Below are 25,375 nucleotides of genomic sequence, written 5' to 3' on the forward strand. Positions count from 1 at the left end.
TCCCGGGTGCCCAAGTAGGATATCTCAGTGTGAACTGATACGGTTAAAAAGTCATAATTTTATTATACATGCTAGACATCAACAAAATAAAAGAAAAAGTGTAACTCCAAGCTATGGGGACAAAAAATGGGTATAATGCTAGGAAGCGACCCCCAGGCACAAAAGGGAGACTAACGAGGTATGTTACTCATAACCAGAGTTGCTGCTAAAGGTAATGAAACCTGGGGTAGAAATATGCTATATAGAGTTGTTAGATACAAAACCCTCAGTGGTAAACTGCCTTAGAACATATATAAGTAACTAAGAGTCCCATAGGTAACCCTAGTATAAAGAGTAACAGGATAAGGGATTTAAAGTCTTACTGCTGCACTTCTCTATACAGGTCAGCTATGCTTGTAGACTGCATATCCCAGAGTAACCTCCTAATAATCCTTACTCATACTAAGGTCCCTAAGTGCCGGTCAATGTCCTCCCTAGTTTACATAGAGCACAGTACCATTATCGCTGAAAATTCCCCATAGATAAACACACCCCAATCAAGTGGATAAAAATAAAATAAAGTGAGTTAAAAACCCATCCTCTGCCTAACGCGTTTCGGCGCTTAAACTAGCGCCTTTCTCAAAGGCCATCAATGAGGACGCTTACCTGAGCGTGTCTTTATACCCCTTGTCAAATTCAAACACCAATCCGATCGTGGATAGGGGGCGTGTCCGTTCGCACGTCCCCCATCGATGCGATTGGATATTCCCGCTGTCCATCATACTCCCGGCCGCCAATCCAAGGGCTTAGTGCCGACATTCCAGGGAGAGTGTTAATTTCTCCTACTCCCCCACTTATCGGTTACCCTTAGCCACGCCCCCCTCGATGCGATTACAGGTTGACTCTGTCCATCATCCTGTCAGAGGGTGGGCGGAGCTTAATGCCGAAAGTACAGGGAGTGCATTTACCCGTTGCCATTGGCAACAATAAAATTATGGGTGACGTATTAAATCCCTATTGAGTTCTCCAGACCCACGGGGGATACAGAACTTCCAAGTTATTATAGCAGATAACAAATCCCTTCGTATTTATACAAAGTTTGTATTTCTACCCCAGGTTTCATTACCTTTAGCAGCAACTCTGGTTATGAGTAACATACCTCATTAGTCTCCCTTTTGTGCCTGGGGGTCGCTTCCTAGCATTATACCCATTTTTTGTCCCCATAGCTTGGAGTTACACTTTTTCTTTTATTTTGTTGATGTCTAGCATGTATAATAAAATTATGACTTTTTAACAGTATCAGTTCACACTGAGATATCCTACTTGGGCACCCGGGACTTTCTTGTCCTAGGGAACATGGAATATATGCCTCAGGACATAGATCTCTTACCGTTCCACTTCGCCTGTGGCTTTGAACTGTGAAGTCTGGACAGAAGAGAAGATTAGCTACAGCCAAGAGAAGAGATTCGGCAAGCGGACGTGAGCTATCCTCTTCATCATCATCATCCTAAAATATACAGACCAATATCTTCTTCATAGAATTAAAATAGTAGACCATGACCAATTACCAGTGATAGATGACAGATAACTAATAAAAAGCCAATAAAAAGAAGGGGCTTCTCTTATATTGTCTTACGATGCAGAGAAGGCTTTCCATAGAGTTAAATGTCCATACTTGTTTGGTATGCTACAACACTTGGGTTTCCCTCCTTTGTCAGTTCTATCTATGTACAACATTCTGGTCTCCAGGTCCAAGTGATGCTGCCTAGAAATGAGTACAATCCCTTCTCTTTATTTAATGACACTAGGAAAGGATGTCCACTTCCAGACCTTTATTTTTGCCTTAGAAACATTACTTTATCATATTAGAGGATAACCCCTGATCAAAGGTTTTAAATTGTCGGTGTAGGCGGACGACATATTATTAACTATTACTGAACCAAAAGCTTCACTCCACCTTCTTTTTAACCTAATTTCAGGAATTTGTAACTGAAGCAGTAGATGCTCAAATACTTAGGGAACAACCTCACTTCAGAGGCAACGGTCTAATTCAAAAGCAACTATTCTCCTACACTTTGGACGATTCATGCCAACATGGAGACATGAGACACAAGGCCTATATCATGGATCAGTAAGATCCATTCAGATGAAATGAATCTGCCCCTCCCCCACCTTTATTTATTCCAAACCCTACCTGATCTTAACAGTTTACAGACTTGTATCGATCACTTTATTTTGAATAACAAGAGACATTGCGTGATCAGAAAACAGTTCTACAGACCCAAATGAACGGGAGGTTTGGGATTACTGAGCTTAAAGTAACACTATAGTGTCAGGAATACAAACGTTCTTGCCTCGGCTGTCCCCGCTTCTGTGTCTATGATCATCAATGTTGTTGGTCTCAGCCAATCCAATGCTTTATGATAGTGGAAACTATTGCACATTCGTGGCCAAACGCTGTGCGAATCAGCATCTCCTCATAGAGATGAATTGAATCAATGCATGTCTATGGGGAAAGTTCAGCTCCTCCATGCAGAGTGTGGAGACCATGAATGGCAGTGCTGCACAGCGTTCATCTCCACACTCTGCATGGAGGAACTAAACTTTCCCCATAGAAATGCATTGATTCAATTCATCTCTATGAGGAGATGATGATTCACACAGGAAGCACATCTAGCAGCAGTCTTAGTGACTGCCACCAAAAGTGTAACTAGGCAGCAATGTAAACACTGCTTTTTTTCTGAAAAGCATGCAGGGACAAGCAATAGACACCAGAACCACTTCATTAATGTGTAGACATTCTGGTGACTAAAGTGTCCCTTTACTTATTTATTAGCACGCCATCCACTTGGCCTAAATTGTGATGTGGCACTCTCCCCAGGGTTGAGGAGATGAGTAGACCTGGAGTTGTCTCTGGATCTGATCTGCCTTACTTTTATCTCTGGGTGAGTAAATTCCCAAGAGCTATTTTGCAAACATATTGTCCTGTCATTGCAAATTCCTTACTCACTACCAGAGATAATGCCCTATTTCCAATGGCTTCACCTTTGTTGAATGGGCTGGGTCCTAATGTAATCTAGTTTCACACGTGGCAGAACAGTCTTTTCCCTCTCCCTTTTCCCTATTTTATTTACATTTTTCTTTTTACATTTTCATATGTTTCTTAATTCAGTATCATGGTGAAGACTCTTTTTGCCACCAACTATAAGCCGCTTATTGCCGATACATCACAAGTGTGCTTTATGACTGCCTTACAACTTGCTCAAGTACAACAGTATTCCTTCACAGCCCCAAGGGGTTCCAATCTTCCAAGTTACATGGTTTGCAATGATAACCAGAGACTTGTTGTTTTTTTTTTATCTCTGTATGTTCATTTATTTTTAGAAAACTGGACATGGATCTATATTAGCAAATAATCTGCTGTGCTGTATTTTCATTTTCTGTTTCATAAATAAAGAATATAAGAAAGTTACCTGACTTCGTCCGGCTCCTGGTACCGATGACCAAAAAAATCCTCTCCAATCTGGGTCCTCAAAAATATATGGCAGGACACGGGTCAGTAGTCGAGCACAATTCAGTATAATCTGTTTCTCAGTGTCAGAGGGGCATCCACTCTCTGCACCTGCCACTAGCTTCTCAACTGCCTAAGATCACATAAATAGGCAACATATTAAACATCAGGAAGCAAATGCAAACTCCCTGATTGGAAATGTGAAAGGTCAGACATTATAAAATACATAGATTTATTTATTTAAAGAAACGGGCCAAGCCTCGTTAACAATTGGTGCACTAACGTGGTTACAGAAGTGCTCGTTGTAAGTAGTCAAACTGTTTTGGAACGGTTTGACATCTTAACTTGGGTCCACCGGGCACCACTCCTCACTACTTCCATCAGAAATCTCTGCCTGAGTCCGGCAGTGCAGGGCTCAGCTAACTGGCTCAGTGATCAGATGGCACTATCAGCCAATAATCTAGCCATGCACTCAGGGGTGTTGATACAAGAGGTGCTGACCTGGGCTAGAGCCTTAAGATGGTCCCGAAAAAGCCCCAGGTCTCATATGTGTCTATTCAAGTCCCCTGTTCTGTGTCTGGCCAGAACAGGTCAAACAAGGCTAATAATAAACCTTGCATGCGCCTCCTTACTGCAGCATGGCCAATTAGCAAGGGAAGGGAGTTCCACAAGAACGGTGCAACCCTGGAGAAGTATTGAAGACGAGAATCAGAGGTGGTGGTACGGACAGAGGATAGACATAGGTCTTCGGCAGAGCGTAGGGGCCTGGACGAGACATACTTGTGTGCCAGGTAGTGTGATGTAATTCCAGTAAAATACAAGTTTAGCAGGCTAAGATTGCCACAAGGCATATGTATGTATATGTGTTTGTAGTATCAGTTAGTTAATTACACGTAGCTAAGATACTGTTATCACTGTACTGACCAGGTGCAGGAATGTAAGAACTGGAATTACGCGTCCCTCTCCTTTGTATCAGATGAGCCACGTGGTTAGACCGGATGGATGAGTTTAGACTCTATTTATTAAATAGGTTAAGGGTATGTGTGGGTGTAGTTAATTGTGGGAGGAGCTACAGTGCTATATAAGGAATGTACTCTATGTATTCAGTACTCAGACTTTGCTGTATTTTGGTGACGCTAGTCCCTCTGAGTCCCGATCGGTGATCCAATAAAGAATCTCTTCCTTCCTGAAGAAACCTGTGTCCATCTCTCTGTGCTTGGCTTCCGTCAGTTTCTCCGGTATCATTTGGTGCATTGGCCGGGAAGCTCATCGTTCAACGGTAGCTGAGAGGCAGAGGCGTGAGACGGTCTATCTTTGCCCACGTTCTCTACGGCTGCACCCCTGAACTTCTGCGTGGACCTCCCTTCGTCTCGGCGCCACTGGTCTGTTGTCCAGGAGATCATCGGCCTCTACGTGAGAAGTGCTGGGGTGTCCCCGTCGATGAGTGTGAACTCAGGTTCAGGAACGAGGAGGTAAGACAACTGCTGTTTTAGACGGCAGGACCCACTAGGGGTATACCGATTGTGCGGTAGGCCCAAAGGGGTTTTGAATCTGTGTATCTGCCCCCTCTGTCGGAGGGAAGGAGCGAAGGCGCACCGCTCGATCGAACGCTCTTTAGTCAGACCGTTTGATTTGGTTAGTCAGGCGGGGTCCTGGTGTAAATAGCCCTAGCCGGACACCGGTGTCTTGTCTAGACTAGCGTTCTAGGGTGTATATTACGTTCGCTAGGTCGGAGGGACCGGGAGACTAAGCGGCGCCTGTGTAAATTCGGTTCGCTAGTTCTCATCCTATCTGGGCTAAGTGGGAAGGCGTGTAAATTTGGAACCCACTAGACTTTTGATAGTGCGACTAAGAGGCGCCTGTGTAAATTCGGTTCTCTAGCTCGCTATATATGTGGTGATTGGGCAGTGTGGCTAACCAAAACGGGTGTATATAGTTTTAGGTAGTCCATTCAAGGTACTGGCCAATAGTTTAGTTGGGAATTGTAAATGTGTTAACGATTGTTTTAGTAAAGTGTATATCTTGTTAGATAGCGCGAGCTCAGCCGTCTAGCGAGAGTGTTAATAGTGTGTTGCTGTATTATAGTGCACGGTACCATAACCCTGTATATTTACTGACATTATATAATAAGTACTAATCATTGTCGTCCATTGCATGTTTAACACCATAACCACTAATAATTGTATTGTGACCTTAACTTGTGCTTTGACCTATGCTAACCGTACTGTAACCGCTATTTGTAAAAGACGATGTTACTGGGGTGTGTTATAGACGGGTAATTCGTATATAGAGAATTATAGCGTGGGTGACTGTATAGTTACGCCAAAGGGCATAATATTGATTATATAGTGACTGGTGTAACAGCTGTGTGTGTACGGGAATTCCCTGAGTGTTTATTGTTATTGTGTACGTTTCACTTGGTAACCGTACCACGTGGTGCTGTTGCCAGAGGAAACGGGTGTGACTGTTGAATAGTACGCGTGTATAGTATTCGTTGTCGACGACGTTCCATTGTTAAGTATGGGTGCGTCGCAGTCAACGATTCCGGATCCCTTAGGATGTATGGTTAAGAATTTTAAAAAGGGATTCAAAGTTTGTGATTTTGGGGTAAAGATGTCTCCTGTACGTTTGGTCACTTTGTGTACTAGGGAGTGGCCTACTTTGGTTGCGGCATGGCCGCCACGTGGCAGTTTGGATCCAACTCTGGTACAGCGCTTACACGTGGCTGTATCGGGTAGGCCTGAACTTTACGGCCAGTTTCCTTATATTGACTGTTGGAGACAGGCCGTAAATGACTCGCCAAAATGGCTCCAGACATGCCACGAGGAGCAGTGTCGCCTCATGGTAGCTAGGACTTGCTCGTCCACTAGGACTGGTGTTAGGCCCATTTTGGACACGCCCCCTGAGTCCGAGATCCCTTTGCCGCCCCCTTACTTTCCGTTAAGAAGAAGTGACGCAAACGCAGGAAGTCCTGCACCCCTCCCCTCATTACCCTCATCCACTTCCGCTTCCTCCTCCAGTACAGGATCCACCCCCCCTCGTACTAAATCTCCCCTTCCGGAACCAGAATCCACCCCCATTAGAAACGAATATCCTGATTTGGCGCCACTTCAGACTTCCGGTCAAGCTTCATCTAGCTCGGCTCGAAGTGTTTTATTTACGACCTTTTCCCAAAACCGACCTCCCACATCCCCATACCCTATCTCTCCCCGACCGGAACCCATGACTGACGCCTCTCTACGTAGCCCCATCCAAACCCGACAGTTGACTGGTGCCCAACAATTAAAGCACTATCAGATGCCTCTTCGTCTGAATCCCGGGTCAGCTTATATCGATGCCGCAGGTCAAATGGCACACGCTGACCCAGTCTTCGTATATGTCCCATTTACCACAACCGATCTTTTAAACTGGAAGACCCATAATTCCTCGTATACTGAGAAACCACAAGCTATGACTGATCTGTTCACCTCAATAGTACAGACGCATAATCCGACATGGGCTGATTGCCAGCAGTTACTAATGACTTTATTTAACAATGAGGAAAGGACAAGAATAAATCAAGCAGCCATTAAAGCATTAGAGGATAGAGCCCGTGCTTTGAACCAAGCCAATCCAGCAGCATGGGCCGCGACACACTATCCCAACACCGATCCCGATTGGAACGTAATAGGTGCTGATATGGTTCAACTCAGAGCCTATAGAGACGCTATAATTGCTGGCATGAAAGCCGGAGGAAAGAAAGCCATTAACATGTCGAAGACAGTTGAGGTGATCCAGAAAAGCGATGAAGCGCCCAGTGTCTTTTATGACCGATTATTGGAGGCATACCGCTTGTATACCCCCTTTAATCCGGAAGACGCAGACAATTCCCGAATGGTTAACTCCGCCTTTGTCAGCCAAGCATACGGAGATATTAAGCGCAAGCTACAAAAGTTAGAAGGGTTTGCAGGTATGTCCATCACCCAACTAATGGAGGTAGCAAATAAGGTCTATATGAACAGGGATACAGAAAGTAAGAAAGAGGAAGAGCGCAAGATGCGTAAAAAGGCTGATATGCTAGCGGTAGCGATCGCAGGCGTAGATAAACGGGGCCCAGATAGAGGCAATAATAGATGGAGTAGGGAGCCTTTGAGTAGGGATCAATGCGCGTATTGCAAGGAAGAAGGGCATTGGAGGAACGAATGTCCGCAAAGAGAGCAGTACGAGAGAGACCAACCCAGGGCAGGCTACGGAAACTTTAGAGGTAGAGCGAGAGGTAGAGGAGGCCCCGGAGGGAGTAATGGTTATAGAGGGAGTAATGGGAACAGAGGAAGTGTTAGGGAAGACAGGTATATTCCAGCAGCGCAAAGGTCCCGCGATAGAGAAGGTAGGGACTTTGTAGGATTGGCTGACACTGTCATGGAGGACTATTGATACCGACCGGGCTCCATCCCCCTTGGTCGAGCGGAGCCTATGGTCGATGTATCAATAGGGGGGAAAAGGAGTGCGTTCATGATCGACACTGGTGCTGAACATTCAGTGGTGACTAATCTAGTTGCTCCTCCATCTGGAAGGACTATTACTGTGATAGGAGCAACTGGAAGAAGTGCTGAAAAACCGGTTCTTAAAAGTCGACTCTGTACATTGGGAGGCCACGTAGTAAAACACCAATTCCTTTATATGCCTGAATGTCCAGTCCAATTGCTGGGACGTGATATGCTATCAAAATTACAAGCGCAGATTACGTTCCTACCAAATGGAACAACATCCTTAAAGTTTAATGGACCTTCAGGTATTATGACTTTATCCGTACCAAAGGAAGAAGAGTGGCGACTTTATACAGTGTTGACTAGCCAAAACCCTAGGAGTGATGAGACATTGTTTAACATACCAGGAGTTTGGGCAGAGAACAACCCACCAGGACTGGCCCGCAATATTCCACCAATAAAAATTGAACTGAAACATGGGGTTTATCCAGTGAGCCTAAGACAATATCACATTCCGCAGAAGGCTAAGAAGAACATCCAATCCTATCTGGATAAGTTCATACGGTATGGTATCCTAAAATTCTGTACTTCCCCCTGGAACACCCCATTGCTGCCTGTTCAAAAGCCCGGTACAGATGAGTATCGACCTGTACAGGACTTAAGAGCAGTCAATGATGCGGTTGTTAGCATACATCCAGTTGTACCCAATCCATATAACCTGCTTGCTTTAATTCCGGGCGGGGCTACTTACTTCACAGTCTTAGATCTCAAAGATGCCTTCTTTTGCCTCCGAATTGCCGCAGAAAGCCAATGTATTTTCGCTTTCCAATGGGAGAACGCTGTAACGGGCTCAAAACGCCAAATGACTTGGACAAGACTGCCCCAAGGGTTTAAAAATTCACCTACCCTATTTGGTTCAGCTCTAAGTCAAGATCTACTGGATTTCGAGTCTATCCCAGGAGAATGTGTATTGTTACAATATGTAGATGACTTGTTGATAGCAGCAGTTACAAAAGAAAAATGTCAGCAAGCAACGCACGATCTACTACATATTCTCTGGAAGGCAGGATACAAGGTGTCCAGGAAGAAGGCTCAGTTGTGTTTGCCAACTGTCAAGTATCTGGGATTCCATATCTCTGAAGGTCAAAGGATTATGGGGCCAGAGAGAAAAGAAGCTGTCTGCCAAATACCAATACCCAAGAATAGAAGACAAGTGCGAGAATTCTTGGGGGCAGCAGGCTTCTGTAGGATATGGATTCCCAGCTATGCGATACTGGCAAAACCTCTGTACGCAGCCATCAAAGGTACAGAGCACGACCCCTTCTTATGGACCCAAGAACAGCAAACGGCATTTGAAGATGTGAAGAAGGCTTTGATGAGTGCCCCAGCATTAGGTCTACCTGATCACACACGACCATTCTACTTATATGTACACGAGCAAAGAAGAATGGCTGTGGGAGTATTGACACAGTACTTGGGATCATGGCAAAGACCTGTTGCCTACATGTCTAAGCAACTGGATGCAGTGGCCAGCGGACTTCCACCTTGTCTAAGAGCCGTAGCTGCAGCCGCCCTGCTAGTAGCTGAAGCCGATAAACTCACTCTGGGTCAAGAACTTTATGTACGAGTCCCACATGCAGTACAGACGTTGTTGGATTACAAAGGAAATCATTGGTTTAGTAACAGCCGTATGACCAAGTATCAAGCAATGTTGTGTGAAAACCCAAGAGTGCATTTAGAGACTGTAAACACCTTAAATCCAGCTACCCTTTTGCCGCAACCTACTGAAAGTTAACATGATTGTTTGGAAGTAATGGATGAAGTATTTTCAAGTAGACCAGATCTTCGTGATTTTCCCATCCAGAACCCCGATGTTCAATATTACACCGACGGCAGTAGTTATGTGAAAGAAGGGATCCGCTATGCAGGATATGCAGTGACAACAATAGACAAGGTGATAGAAGCTCGGCCACTGGCGAAAGGAACATCAGCACAAAAGGCAGAATTAATAGCACTAACACGAGCGTTACAATTGGCTGAAGGTTTAAGAGTAAATATCTATACGGACTCTAAGTATGCGTTTTTAACCACTCATGCCCACGGAGCTTTGTATAAAGAAAGAGGACTACTGAATTCAGAAGGCAAAGAAATCAAGTACGCAGCTGAAATCCTACAACTATTGGAAGCAGTGTGGGAGCCGAAAGAAGTCGGTATCATACATTGTCGAGCGCATCTGAGAGGAGATGGTGATGTAACCAAGGGAAATCGGATGGCAGATAGTGCAGCTAAGCGTGCTGCTGAATCAGGAAGACAGGAGTATGTGGGGCATATAGCTGCTCTTATACCAACTCCACTGTCCCAATGGACTCCAGTTTATACAGCTCAAGAAGAGGAGTGGTTAAAGACTGAACCGGGAAAGTATTTGGAGAACAAGTGGTATCAGCTAGAAGATGGAAGAATAGTCATACCAGCATCACTAGCGGTAGAAATTGTCCAAAATTATCACAACGGGACACATTCTGGGAGAGACAGTACTGAAGAATCTCTCAGGAAACATTTCTACATACCAAGATTGTCCAACTTGACTCAGGCCATTGTACGCAGATGTGTAACGTGTGCTAAGAATAATGCAAGACAAGGACCAGTAAAGCCACCAGGAGTCCAGTTTATGGGGGGACTCCCCATGTCCGATCTACAAATAGACTTTACAGTAATGCCTAAATCGGGTGGACATCGTTACCTGTTGGTAATTGTGTGCACCTATTCAGGCTGGGTAGAAGCATGTCCTACTCGTACAGAGAAAGCAGGAGAAGTTGTAAGATTCCTGCTACGAGAAATAATACCCCGATATGGACTACCCTGTTCTATAGGATCGGACAATGGTCCAGCTTTTGTTCATCAGTGCCTACAACAACTGACTCATATGCTTGGTATAAAGTGGAGGCTTCATACTGCATATAGACCCCAGAGTTCTGGTAAGGTAGAGAGAATGAATAGAACTATAAAGAACCAGTTGGCTAAAATGTGTCAGGAAACCCAACTTAAGTGGAACGTTCTCTTACCCATAGCTTTATTGCGAATCCGCAGTACCCCTACCAGAAGGATGGGCCTCTCTCCTTTTGAAATCATGTATGGGCGACCACCTCCCGTACTTGGTAACTTAAGGGGGGACTTGAGTCAGTTGGGAGAAGGAATTACCCGGCAGCAGGTTGTAGAGTTGGGTAAGACTATGGAGGAGGTACAGAAATGGGTACAAGATAGATTACCTGTGAATATTTATCCCCCTGTTCATAGTTATCATCCAGGAGACCAAGTGTGGATTAAAGAGTGGAATAATGTACCGTTAGGGCCCAAGTGGAGAGGTCCTTATGTTGTTCTTTTGTCTACCCCTACAGCGATAAAAGTAGCCGAAGTAACTCCGTGGATACATCACTCCAGGGTTAAACCAGCAGCAGTCGATTCTTGGCAAATTACAGCAGATCCAGAGAATCCCTGCAAGATCCGGTTGAAACGCACTACTCAGTCGGAGTAACGAGGAATTATTGTGGATTACAAATTTTATTGTTACAGGTGTGAGTGAGAAGGCCATAATAAAGCCTGTCCGCTTACCAACACATAGTGTATAAGCCAGGAAAGTCTCGAAGGGACACCTGTGAAGACGAGCAGAACTCCATTCCCTGCAGCCCTCACATCCTGGAAGCTGAGGTTCCATCGCACGGACGAAGACTGAGGATGACGGCGAAAGATGTGCTTTTGATTGTGTTTATTTATATGTGTTTTTATATTCAGGAAGGTAGAGGTACCGACACTCCTAGCTGTGAGGTATGCATTAAGACTACGAGAACAGGTAACCATATTTCCCAAACCCTAATTTGGCATTCACAATACGAATGTAAAGGAGAGGTATCAAGATGTAGATACCTAAATATAGACTATAGTGTGTGCCATTTAGGAGTAGGAGAACCTAAGTGCTTCAGTCCAGAGTATCAACCTCGTACAATTTGGTTGACTCTCAGGAATGGAGATCCTCAGGGGACCCTAATTAATAAGACGGTGTTAGAATCCGTACATTCTTCGGGTGTTCTGCTATTTGATGCATGTAAGGCGATATCAAGTGGTAGAAAACCGTGGAATGTATGTGGGGATCTTAGATGGGAGAGGACGTATGGGTCTAATGATAAATATATTTGTCCCAGTAGTAAAAATAAATATGTGAGTCCTAGATGCCCAAATAAAGACTATAACTTTTGTCCATATTGGTCTTGTGTGGGGTGGGCGACTTGGGGACAGACAGTAGATAAAGACATGATAGTGACTAAGTTGCCGACTAGCCCTTATTGTAAGTCTATGGAATGCAACCCAGTCCATATACTTATTAATAACCCCGACAAGTTCCTAGATAAGTATGGAAATTTATTTGGGTTTCAGATATACGGGACGGGTTTAGATCCTGGGACATTATTGTTTATAGGAATAGAGACTGATACGGTATCCTCCCAGACTCATCAAGTATACCATTCCTTTTATGAAGAGATGAGTATAGATAATAAGATCCCCCATAACGCTAAAAACCTGTTCATTGACCTAGCTGAAAGTATTGCCGGTAGTCTTAATGTTACCAACTGCTATGTGTGTGGAGGTACTAACATGGGAGACCAATGGCCTTGGGAAGCAAAGGAGGTAATGTCCGGTTCTGAGGCAGTTGACCAACTAATATCTACACAAGCCGATTATCATTTGAGTGTTAGAGGTAAATCTGAGTGGAGATTAAAGACCTCCATCATAGGTTATGTTTGCATAGCAAGGAAAGGAATAATGTATAATACTTCTGTAGGAGAATTAACTTGTCTAGGGCAAAAAGCTTATGATGATGATACTAAAAATACAACTTGGTGGTCGGCTTCAAATGTCTCAGAACCATCTAACCCGTTTGCTAGATATGCCAGTTTAAAGGATGTGTGGTTTGATTTATCCATCACATCTACCTGGAGAGCCCCAGCAAATTTGTACTGGATCTGTGGTAAGAAAGCCTATTCGGAGTTGCCACAGGACTGGGAAGGGGCATGTGTGTTGGGTATGCTCAAACCATCCTTCTTCTTGTTACCGATTGAAACAGGTGAGACTTTAGGTGTTAAAGTGTATGATGTGAATCATAGGAAGAAAAGGGGACCCTTAGAGATAGGCACCTGGGAAGATAATGAATGGCCTCCCCAGCGTATCATAGATTATTATGGGCCAGCCACGTGGGCAGAAGATGGTACCTTTGGTTATAGAACCCCAATTTATATGCTCAACCGTATTATAAGATTACAGGCGGTGGTTGAGATTATTACTAATGAGACCTCACAAGCACTCAATCTTCTAGCGAAGCATAATACCAGGATGAGGACAGCAGTGTACCAAAATAGATTAGCCTTGGATTACCTTTTGGCAGTAGAGGGAGGTGTATGTGGGAAGTTTAACCTGAGCAATTGCTGTCTTCAAATAGATGACGAAGGGCAAGCAATAGCTGAGCTTACTAGCCATATGGTTAAACTAGTGCATGTGCCTACTCAGGTATGGAAAGGGTACAATCCAAGTAGTTGGTTTGGTAGCTGGTATGAGTGGTTTGGAGGGCTTAAGGCAGTGGTAGGTGGAGTCCTACTGATTTTACTGTTGTGTCTACTCCTACCGTGTCTTATACCCTTAGTAGTTAGGTCTGTGCAAAGCCTGATAGGAAGTATAGCAGAGAGGAAGGCTGCTGCACAGATAATGGCGATATATAAGTATAAGGCTCTAGATCAAGGAGAACCAATGCAGGAAGATGAGTGTTAAAAGATTCACATCATAAGATAAGTCTGGTCTGGTTCATGGTAACCTGAGGTATATGCAAACCAAGGTTAAGTGATGCCTCAAGTAATTGTGAAATATCAGAGGCATCAAAGGGGGGAATGTGATGTAATTCCAGTAAAATACAAGTTTAGCAGGCTAAGATTGCCACAAGGCATATGTATGTATATGTGTTTGTAGTATCAGTTAGTTAATTACACGTAGCTAAGATACTGTTATCACTGTACTGACCAGGTGCAGGAATGTAAGAACTGGAATTACGCGTCCCTCTCCTTTGTATCAGATGAGCCACGTGGTTAGACCGGATGGATGAGTTTAGACTCTATTTATTAAATAGGTTAAGGGTATGTGTGGGTGTAGTTAATTGTGGGAGGAGCTACAGTGCTATATAAGGAATGTACTCTATGTATTCAGTACTCAGACTTTGCTGTATTTTGGTGACGCTAGTCCCTCTGAGTCCCGATCGGTGATCCAATAAAGAATCTCTTCCTTCCTGAAGAAACCTGTGTCCATCCCTCTGTGCTTGGCTTCCGTCAGTTTCTCCGGTATCAGTAGGATAGGTAGGTTGGAGCATTATGTAGAGACTTGTAAGCAAGCATGAGAATCCTAAATTGAGCCCTATATCTTAGAGAAAGCCAATGTATGGACTGACAGTGGGGAGAGGAGAGGGCAGACGGGATGATGTGCCTCGCCGCTGCATTCATTATAGACTGCAACGTAGCAAGCTTGGAAAACGTAAGACCACTGAGAAGGGGATTGCAGAAGACAATGCCAGAGAGAACAACAGCATGGGCCGGCACCTTAGCCAGCTCCGGTGTTAAATTTGTTAAATAAATCAGGACACTCTTTAATATGTCATGTGTTGTTGTTCACGTGAGGTTGTACCTAATTTTAAGTACTGCTAAGGAACAGATGATTGTTATTATGTCCTGATATGTAAAACCATAGAATTCAAAGAGGGTGTACTTTCTTTTTTCATTACACTAGGTTTCTAAAATACTCTGAAATAATTTAAAGATTTGGTGTTCTAAAGTGATTCATAGAACAAGTAGATGTTGGATATAGTGTGTGATATACAGTGAGAATTTTAAAGGGGCTTAAATCAATTTATATGGGAGGAGTCATAAAATGTATTCTTGGGCTAAAGCGCATGGTCTCTTTGCCACGTACCAGTGGGCTTAGCACAGGAGAGATAAAGGAGGCACCTGTAATGCAGGAAGGTAGTGGTGCCCTGCAGACCAGAGGTTAGAAGTCAAACCATTGCACTGTAGTAGTCATGGTGCTTGGAGTGCTCCTTTTACCCCTTAAGGACCAAACATCTGGAATAAAAGGGAATCATGACATGCCACACATGTCATGTGTCCTTAAGGGGTTAATCTCATCTTACTATATCATCATCACCTTATAGCACAGTGTTGCCAAATTTGAAGGAGACTCTTCTCTCACTGCACGAATCTCAGCAGCTGGAATTAAAGCAAATACGTCTTGCACCGAAGTGGCTGAATCTGACCAGAACTGATCCCAGAATGCGTCATCAGTAGCCTCCACCGGCTGCAAAATAAGAAAAACACCAGTAGGTAAACAATGAGGAAGGATGCAAAAAATAACTAGAGGAACATAAATTGTAATGGTTGGGAGGGTATTAACTGATCCAGAAAAAGTACTCTTTCAAATAAAGAACTACATAAGGTAAAGAGTATTTTAAGACAATCGCCAGTTGTCCTTAAGTAAATGTATCAGGATTTCAGCCTAGTTCACTGCACTAGTTGCATCATCTCTTTGTAAGGGGAAGACTTGTGTTTATAAGTTGCATTACACCAGCAAGTTGTTCAATTGAACAACTTTTATAGTAAAAAAAAAAAAAAAAAAAAAAAACACAAATAAAAAAAAGTTGCAAACAAAAGTATATCTACGAATGCCAGTAAAATCCTGCATACCAAATATAAAGATGAATTGCCCTCAGAGGTTAAAAAAAATAAAGCTGTTATTTAATAGTAGAGTTCTGACTTTTTAAAATATCAGGGGAGGGAGGAGGAGGGCAAATTACAGTCTTAAACATCAAAGCAATGTCCCTGTTAGCAACTATTTAAATTGTTCGTAATCAAAACCATTTTGAGCAGTTTAAGCTCACTTTCAACCAATCAGCTACAATGCCAAGCAAGTTCACAGCAGAAAATGTCTGGCTCTCGATGGAGGATAGGCCTGGCACAAAGCTTGACTATGTACATTGGGTTGGCGCCTGGGGACTTCTACACCATAACAATTACAGTGAGCTGTGGTGGCTATGCTTCTTGGAGTATAAGTTTAATGATTATACACCCCCCCCAACCCCCCCATTGACACTTGACTTTTTTTATATTCAATATCTTGTTTTCTTTGTGCCAGATATCAGACATTTTGTTCTCCTCTGACCAAGTCTGGTGTTTGCCCCTTTTGTGTTATTCATTGTTCTGATAGATTGTAAGTAAAATTTATCTGAAACAGAACCTTGCTTAAACAGAACCTATAGTTCCCTTCAATCAAATGCTGCTATCAGGAGCATTTGATTCCAGGGCCGGGTTTCACTCGATGTGGAGGAGGAAGCGAATCAAGTGGCTGCCAGGAAGACAGCCACTAGACGTGGAATTATACCTTCAATGTAAACATTCTACAAAATGGCAGTGTTTCCATTGACAGTTTAAAATGACAGGACCACGGCACCCAGACTACTTCATTGAGAGGAAGCTGTGTGGAATACTTTATTGGTCCTTTTAGCTTCTCTCAGTGTCCAGTTTTGTCAATGTTACCATTATACATAATGAAAAAAAAATTCTTATGCAAAGTAAAGCATAGAGGAACAAATAAATAAAGAATCAGACACAATAAACTACACAGGTGTCAACAGTCCCAAATTTGTCAAGACAGTACTGCATCATGGGGTACTGTCTTAGCAATAATAGGTCCCAGGGACCTGTCCTGCATTTCGAAGTCTGCCCAACAGAGTAAACCTGCCAGGCAGATTTCAGGATGCAAGATCAGACTGGGCACTAGGACCGTGCATACAGCGCCTCAGTTATACTCCACGCAAGGTCTGCCTTGATGGGTCAGGTTGTCAGTCTGCCCATTTCAAGGGCGGGTCCACCTCTTTCATGGGTGGACTAGACCCCTCTAACCTCTAACCTGCCCACCTCCATCCCGGAAAGTGGGCAGACAAGTTTGTCAGGTAAAAAAACTATTTAGGGGGCGGAGCCTGGACGCCGAACAGAGCAGTCGCACTGTAGACAAGCTCCGGGCAAAACGGCCAAAAACCTGTTAATTAAACCACAATTCTCCACACAGACTGCTTATCAACCCAAGCGAAAGGGGTACAGCATGGAAACGGAGATTCATCGAGATCCTGAGCAAAACAGGCAGCCGCAACCGGGAGAGAGACCTGAGGCCTACCTGCGGACTACTCAGAAGGTACAGGGGAGACGGGCAATCCCCCAGCCGACTGCAGCCCACAGAGTCGGAGGTCTCTCTGGAACACCACCTCCACCCCCCCGCCGGTGAGGGATATCCCGGCGACCACAGCATGTAACCCAAGACGGAGGTACCAACATCAGCTCAATAACGCTGCAGGGCAAAAGACAACCAACATGGCGGCAACCACATGGGCATCAACATCCGAGGCCTGCTTGATCCCACTGTCGGAAAGGCTAAACCGACTATTCGCAAGCTTCTGGGCCAAGATCATGAGCCGTGGGGTCACCCCGGAGTCAAGAGACCCCAAGCAGACGCACGCAAAGCTGAAACGAACCCCGAGGGGGATCTGGGCAGCAGGGAGAAGGAGGCCTAAAACCTCGAAGGGGACTTATCCAGGGCCACCCCCGCAACACTCCACCATTAAGCATCCAGCCCCATTGGAGAGAGAGCGCGGCACTGTTAGGCCCCGCACTCACAGACAAAAAGTCCCGGGGAGCCACACAGGACTTTCTTATACTCACCACTAGACGGCACCAGCGACCGATACAGGCCGGTTCACCGCACAAAGACCAAGGCCACCAGCATCCTTCATAACTACTAATGGCGGCTCCAGCACCAGCATGAAACCGAAGGCAGCAGAGACCGACTTATCCAACGAGCCCAGACACCACCGTGGACTTTTGCCACTCAAACCTACATTCCAGCCGCTAACAGGCATCGGCTGAGCATCCCCAGATAGACACTCCAAACACGGGCTCACTCGGATCATTCCCCAGGACTGAGACGAAACACCACCCTAAGCAATAGTGTACATAATCCACAACATACCATACGCTCCGAAACCCACACATCTCTATGGCCTACAGCTGCTGCCACAGAACCCAGTTGTCCCCACCGCAAACAAGGCAGATGTTACTACTGCTCCTATGCATTAACGTACATTTTTCTGCACGCATGCTTTTCAAGTGACCACACTCCACACACTGAGGCAGCTAAAAGGTTAACCCCAAGACTAACACTACACAGACATATTCCACCTAGAAGACACACACCTATACATGCATACAACATCGTTAAACCCCAGCACAGCTCCATATGTTACACAATCTATTTTTGTCTACGTTAGCAGAAAACAAACACGTTACTCAACTAGCTAGTAACTTAATCTAAAGGAACCCGCTTAGATGCGCTGATATGGCACAGAGTATAGTCTCTGGGTAAAGCTAACACTTAAACGATGCTCTAACACCATGGCAGACCAAGCCTGTCTAAGTAGCGGACTTGCCGCTAAACGCCTGTGTCTGGTTAATCTCCAAGGTCTTATCTTTGTTTAATTTTGGGAATGTGAAATGAAGCCTGTTTATATTTTTATGTTTATATTGCCTACATCGTTAACAAATAGTGCCGTTACTCAACGGCCATGCCGGCATAATTAGAAATAGACAGCTACCTGCCGCTAGCATGGAACCTACATTAGCGTATAGCACGACATATCCCAACCCTGCAGAACTTTATTTGCATGTACCCATAAACGTTGTAAACTCATCCTTAAACTTAAACTTAGCCTGTATTCACACACTAACCCTTGACACAGCATTAGAATTTCATGACTAGATAGCAAAGCGGTGCTACATAGGGTGATGAAAATGTTTAACTCTTACCTGTTGTTATGTTTTGAACGAGAAGCATTCATTCGTAAATAACAAACTGCTGAGAACCATACCTAGACATGTCTGCCTAGCCCGATCATAATACATTTAAAAAATGTGCTGTTACCTTCATGCCATATTTGTGTCAAACTGTGATATACATGAGTTTTTATATGCCGTTGTGGCATTGTCAAATGTTCTGTTGCCTCATGCACAATGAAAAATAAAGAATAAAAAAAAAAACTATTTAGTAGCAGATTAGAATAAATATATTTTAGTTGGATTTAGCATTATGAAGAGTAGGCACCAGGTGGTACCGGTTTTCAGTACTTTTATACTGTGTCTTTTTGAGGTTAAAGGGTTACTCCAACCACCATTACCCCTTCAGTGGTTTCATGGTGGTAGGAGTATGGTGGTTCAGAGCTTTTAATTGTCTGCCAAGGATTAGTTGCCCCCCCCCAACACACATGACTTAGGAAATAAAGCAACTGTGAAGTTGCAGGAAATCAGAGAAATAAATTGGTATACAAAAAGGAAATATCTTTATGGATAAAGTGAAATATACAATACGTTGTAGATGGGATGATGGTAGTTGTAATCCAGGAAAGAGGCTATTTTGTTTTTGAATGAGAAAACTCCTTTTACCCTCCCTCCCCTTGCCCGCTCAAATTGCATGCATACGACCTAAGTCAGCGAAACAGTCCAATCACAGGTTTCTCAGTGATTGGACTACGCAAGGCCCCTGTGATGTTGGACGGGAGCATGGAAGCTTATTGGCAGGGGTTCTATGGGGCTGTGGGGGGGGGGGGGGGGGGGTTACCCAAGAGTAATGCTCTATACGGCATAGTATATTAAAAAAAACATATGAGTTGGAGTAACCCTTTAAGCCCTTAGTGACCAGACTGCTTTTCAATTTTCTTACCGTTTGGGACCAGGGCTGTTTTTACATTTCTGCTGTGTTTGTGTTTAGCTGTAATTTTCCTCTTACTCATTTACTGTACCCACACATATTATATTGCATTTTTCTCGCCATTAAATGGTCTTTCTAAAGATACTATTATTTTCATCATATCATATAATTTACTATAAAACAAATGATAAAATATGATGAAAAATTGTAAAAAAACGGGGGCGGGGCCTGGCTGCTGCCTGAACAGGACGCAGGGTGAGGGAGCTCAACCGCACTAAAGACACACCACGCTACATTATGCCTTCCTGGGCCTAGAGTCACCCGGGGAATACCCTCAAAGCACAGACCACGCATGCACGAGAGAACAACGAGCCGATGCCAACGTGGTACAGCTCCCTGTAACTTCCCGGCTGGGAACAACTTGGACTCAAAGAATACCCAAGTTAGTGGCAACAAGGTGCAGGCTCTGGAACAGGCCTGGGGCCTGGGGAGTACCTCGCTCTCAACCAACAGCGTGGCTTGCTGCAGGGGACATTGCACGTATGTAAAACAGGTGCCCAACCAGGGAATCGGCTAGCCTCATGACTCTGGGAGATGGCTGCAGGCCGAGATCAGTCACCGGACAGGGACTCTGACTCAAGACTGCTAACCCAGCGGTATCAAAGCGTATATGTTTTAATTTGTTTTGTTTTATTTTCTTTTAGGCTTGTTGCCACCTATGCTACCTATCTCTTAAATGCAATAACTAATAGCCAACTAGCAAGCTAATGTATCGACAGTATATACTCGAGACTTTCAAACCAAAAAATGTGCTAATACTGCATGCCACAAAATGTTTAACATATGTACTTTTTGCTTGCATCTGCTGTTGTGGCAATACGAGCGTGTTTGTTTAACTATGCACTGCAAAAATATTAAATAAAAATAAATTAAAAAATTGTAAAAAAAAACAAAAAAAAAAACACACCACTTTTTCTAACTTTGACCCCCAAAATCTGTTACGCATCTACAACCGCCAAAAAACACCCGTGCTAAATGGTTTCTAAATTTTGTCCTGAGTTTAGAAATACACAATGTTAACATGTTCTTAGCTTTTTTTTGGAAAGTTATAGGGCTATAAGTACAAGTAGGACATTGCTGTTTGAAATATATATTTTTAAAATATATCAATAGTGACCATTGTAACACTTATCTGTCATAAATCTCTGAATCACACCTCACATGTACATATTTATTTTTTTGAATTCTTTATTTTTGACAGTGCAGCAGGGAGTATACAAATTGCAGTGGTATGCACATGTATATTTCCGTAATAGACAATTGGCAAGCAGAAAAGGTTATGCATACTGCACTGTTGTTTTTGGTTTAAAAGCGAAGTATACATAGAATACATCAATTATATGGTATACCCAGCCCATATGGTGACATCTGTCAGCTATTGTCGTGTACTGTATGTGTCTGATCAGAAGGGTTGGCTAGAAGACATCTCATATGTCGGCTAGGCTTGCAAGAATGTATATGTTAGGCGGATGAGTTGAGTCGAGGGTAATGAAAATGAGATGAGGGAAGTAAAGTAATTTATGAGTGGGTACGTCCAGTGTTGTCCCCAGGGTGCGTACGTGTTGTCGTGTCAGTGAGTCTTGTGTATCCCTGTCGGGGGTTACCTCTCCGGTATCGGTTGCAAGTCTTGGGCTGCAACTCTCTAGGGTAACGAGGCCCGGAAGGGGGTGGGGGGAGAGAGGAGAGAGATGTCTCGTCCGTGGTTAGGAATCCTCAGGCCAGAGGTCACGTAGGTTGGCTGTGTCGGCCTAAGTATGTGAGGTGTTGCGAAGGCTATCTTAAACAATCAACCAATGAAAAGAGTAACAAAAAAAAAAAACATAAATATAAAACAACTATAAACTGAAGAATTTTGTGAACAGAGAGAAAGTTCAAACCAGTGTTATAGGTTATAAGCCTGAGTGGTCATCGGTGGTGGTGTTAGGAGGAGCCAGATCGTCCAACAGGTGAACTGAGGGTGGCTGCTCGTAGTGTAATCCTCAGGTCAGTCTCTCCTGTCCTGGGCGTCGCCCCGTGCGGGGGGTGAATTATTTGATGGCAGAGGGGTCTATGTGGTCTCGTGATGCCAATCTTATGTAGGTGAGCTTCTAGCTCCGTGTAGCTCCGGTCCCTGTAGGCAACATTCATGTGAGTGAATAGAAGCTGCTTAGGAATTCCCCAGCGGTATTGGATCTCCTGTGCTCGAAGGATGTTCAGCAGCGGTCTCAGCGACCTGCGCCATGCGATGGTGTTGCGGGTGAGATCAGGGAACAGCGTTAGGGATGAGCCCTCGAAGTGTATTGGGGTCTTCCCCCTTGTGGCTGTGAGCAGCAGGGCCTTATCCGACATTGATTGAAATCGTATGATAAGGTCTTATGGGTATGTCGAGTGGTATCTCCTCTCCCATGTCGAGTTGGTTGCCTTCCAAGGAGTAAGAGGAGTCATCTCCCTCCAGCGCCATTTTGTCCGATGCGGCCCTTTGGGCGCCCCTCAGGAGTTCACCGATATCTCGGCTTGTTGGGGTCCGATCGCTCTTGGGTTTTTTGTTTTTCCGTCCCATTCTCCTTTCCCCTCGACTGGTGACGGGATTTGGCTTCGGAGATCTCCGTTCCCGGTATATTTTGTAGTATAAGCGAGCCAGGCTCGGAGCTCGGGGAAAACGTGTCCTCTCTGTTCCACAGTTGGCTCCGCCCCTCGTACATATTTTTTTTTAAAGTAGAAAATACAGGGTATTCAATATGGGGTATGTCCAGTCTTTTTTAGTAGCCACTTGGTCACAAACACTGGCCAAAGTTAGCATTAATATTTGTTTGTGTGTTAAAAATGCAAAAACACATTAAGCAATCTAACTTTGGCCAGTGTTTGTGACTAAGTGGCTACTAAAAAAGACTGAACATTTGCAATACCTTGGGTTGTCTTTTTTTGCAAATGGTATGCCATCATGGGGGTAATTCTTATTTCTGGGCTACCATACACTCTCAAAGGTAACATAACCAATCCGGCAAATTTCAATGTGAAAAAAAAAGAAAATCAAGCCTTATATTTGACCCTGTAACTTTCAAAAACACTATAAAACCTGTACATGGGGGGTACGGTTATACTCAGGAGACTTTTTTGAGCACAAATATTAGTGTTTCAAAACAGTAAAACGTATTGCAACAATGATATCATCAGTGAAAGTGCCGTTTGTGTGTGAAAAGTGCAAAAAAGTAACTTTCACTGACAATATCATTGCTGTGATCTGTTTTACTGTTTTGAAACACTAAAATGTGTTCAGCGAGGTCTACCGAGTAAAACAGTACCCCATGTACAGGTTTTAGGGTGTCTTGGAAAGTTACAGGGTTAAATATAGTGCTAGCAATTTAAATTCTCTGGACTTTTGGCCTGGGTTGTCAGGCAGGTCCCCCCAATTGCAATCAATAAAATTTCTTAATTATGTAAAAATATTACATAAATATGCACGTAGAATTTAAACATTTATACAGATTTATATATTTGAAGTCTACCTGTATATTTATGAAATTATTTAAGTAATTATGCATATAGACATATGTATATTTCGTATTATTTTTATTGTTTCATTCTAAGTGTATTTTGATATAAATATATATACCTGCCTGATGGCTTCCGATGCTCTGCCTCACTACCGGGCACCACGTGGGGCAACCCGGAAGTGATTGTTCCGGGGGGCGATTATCCGGTGGCCCGGCAGCGAGGGGGGTATTGCAGGGTGCCTCGACATCAAGGCATCTCTGCAATACCGTGAGAGCGTCTGGAAGCGATCATGATCGATTCCAGTGCTCTAATTCGCTGCGGACGTATCAGGTACATCCGCAGTCCTTAAGGACCGTTTTTTGTCAGACGTACCTGATACATCCGTGGTCGGGAAGGGGTTAAAGGAACACTAAAGCATTAGGAATACCAAATAAAAAAATAATATTATAATGTTTCTGTTCCTATAAGTGGCTGGAACCTCGCTGTGAGGGTTTAAAAGGAGAATATTACTTACCTTTACTACCTCGCGGCGCTAGTCTCGCTACGGTTACTCTGCCTCTTTAGCACGCAGTAATTCCATGGCCCTTAGGGAAACATTGGGAGACTAGGGTGCACGTACGGAAAAACCATCTGATTGAATAGCAAAGTTTAACTTGGCTATGTAGGCCCATTTGCGCCAGGCAGGAAGACGGCCTTTATTGGTGTATTTAACCCTTCCATGTAAACATTGCTGTTTCAACTAAACACCAGAGTTTTACATGGAAGGATTAAAATAACAGGAACACTGCATCGAGACCACTTCACTGAGATAAAGTGGTCTGGGATACTTTAGTGGTCCTTTAAGAGTCTTACAGGTACTTGGGTGGTTATGATCCAAAACTTGCAGAAGTTTTGTACCTTTTTTTTCCACCAGTGATCATGACCAGCTATAGTCTGTGCATGTACAGGTTGCTGATGCACAATGACAACTCCCAATACCACTAACAATCCAGCGTTTCATGGCAACCCTCAACTGGCTGCTTTAACTAGCAAGAGGTATGCAGTTCTTTATATGGAAAATGTCATAGAATTTATACAAATAACAGTATGTGTGTGTACTTTAAAATGTGGGTTTACTTTTCCAAAACACTAAATACATAAGGCTGACTTTGTCTCATCTGGGTTTTCAAGCAAAAAATTAGAACAAAAGAATGTCCCAATATTTAATCAATAAAAAGCATACAAACTTTCTATTTGAGGGAGAGGATTATATTTAACTACATGTGGTAAAGTGTAATCCGTGGCACCATGTCACTGACATAGAAATGGCCAGACTAAGAATTTGCCTTCCTGATGGTCTGAACGGCTCCCATAGGTTGCAGGAAAGCAGGCTGCCTGTGAGAGTCAGGAACAGCTTCATGGCTCCAGTTCATCCTGGGTAATGGCACACAGAGGAAGAGATTACATTAAATCCTTCAATGCTGAGTCGGAATGTCCCACAAGAGCGCAAGACAGGTGCAGATCCAAGGAGGGTGCACCAGAGCAAGTGCCCCCCAAATCTGCAGACAGCCACATTGAATGGGTTTAACCCCTGAAGGTAAGAATGTGCCGGGGAGCCTCCTGGCACCATAACAAATTCATTCATATGAAGGTGTTATGATGCCTAACCTGTCCCTTCAACTGACCAGCTCAACATCTTAACATCAGCAAGCACAAGCTGCTCTACAGTCTGACCGCTTTAATTGAAGCATTGCTCTGGAGCAGAAGTGAGTAAGGAGGAAGAAGTCACATTAAAAATTGGAACCAAACCTGTAATTCTAAAATCCATGCATTTAAATGGGAAATTCTGAATAAGAAGCCAAGTTTTTCCCCATGCAAAAAAATATAGTCTATAGTCAAAAGTTAAACTGTGCCTCAGCCAAATGATATTGATTGCAAAGCATGGCATCAGACCGGGCACCCCAACATCCATGCGTTTCAATGAGAAATAGCTAGCTAATTGAGAGGTTGATTTGATATGTGGTATGGCTGTGAACGTTTTTAAAGGAACACTATAGTGTTAGGAATACAAATA

The 25,375-nt window shown here is 43.8% G+C and overlaps 1 protein-coding gene across 1 annotated transcript in view; it reads right to left on the reverse strand.

The window, feature by feature from the left end:
- The window catches only part of HID1 (HID1 domain containing), a 62,623-nt gene that overhangs the window by 16,496 nt on the left and 20,752 nt on the right, over positions 1-25,375 (reverse strand). The window contains exons 2-4 of the mRNA XM_063459035.1: positions 15,187-15,336; positions 3,453-3,623; positions 1,370-1,486 (exon numbers count right to left, since the gene is read on the reverse strand). Of these exons, the coding sequence (XP_063315105.1) occupies positions 1,370-1,486; positions 3,453-3,623; positions 15,187-15,336 (438 nt within the window). The remainder of the gene's footprint in view (positions 1-1,369; positions 1,487-3,452; positions 3,624-15,186; positions 15,337-25,375) is intronic.

Source organism: Pelobates fuscus, chromosome 6 (assembly GCF_036172605.1).
Source record: "Pelobates fuscus isolate aPelFus1 chromosome 6, aPelFus1.pri, whole genome shotgun sequence".
NCBI classification, from domain to species: Eukaryota; Metazoa; Chordata; class Amphibia; order Anura; family Pelobatidae; genus Pelobates; species Pelobates fuscus.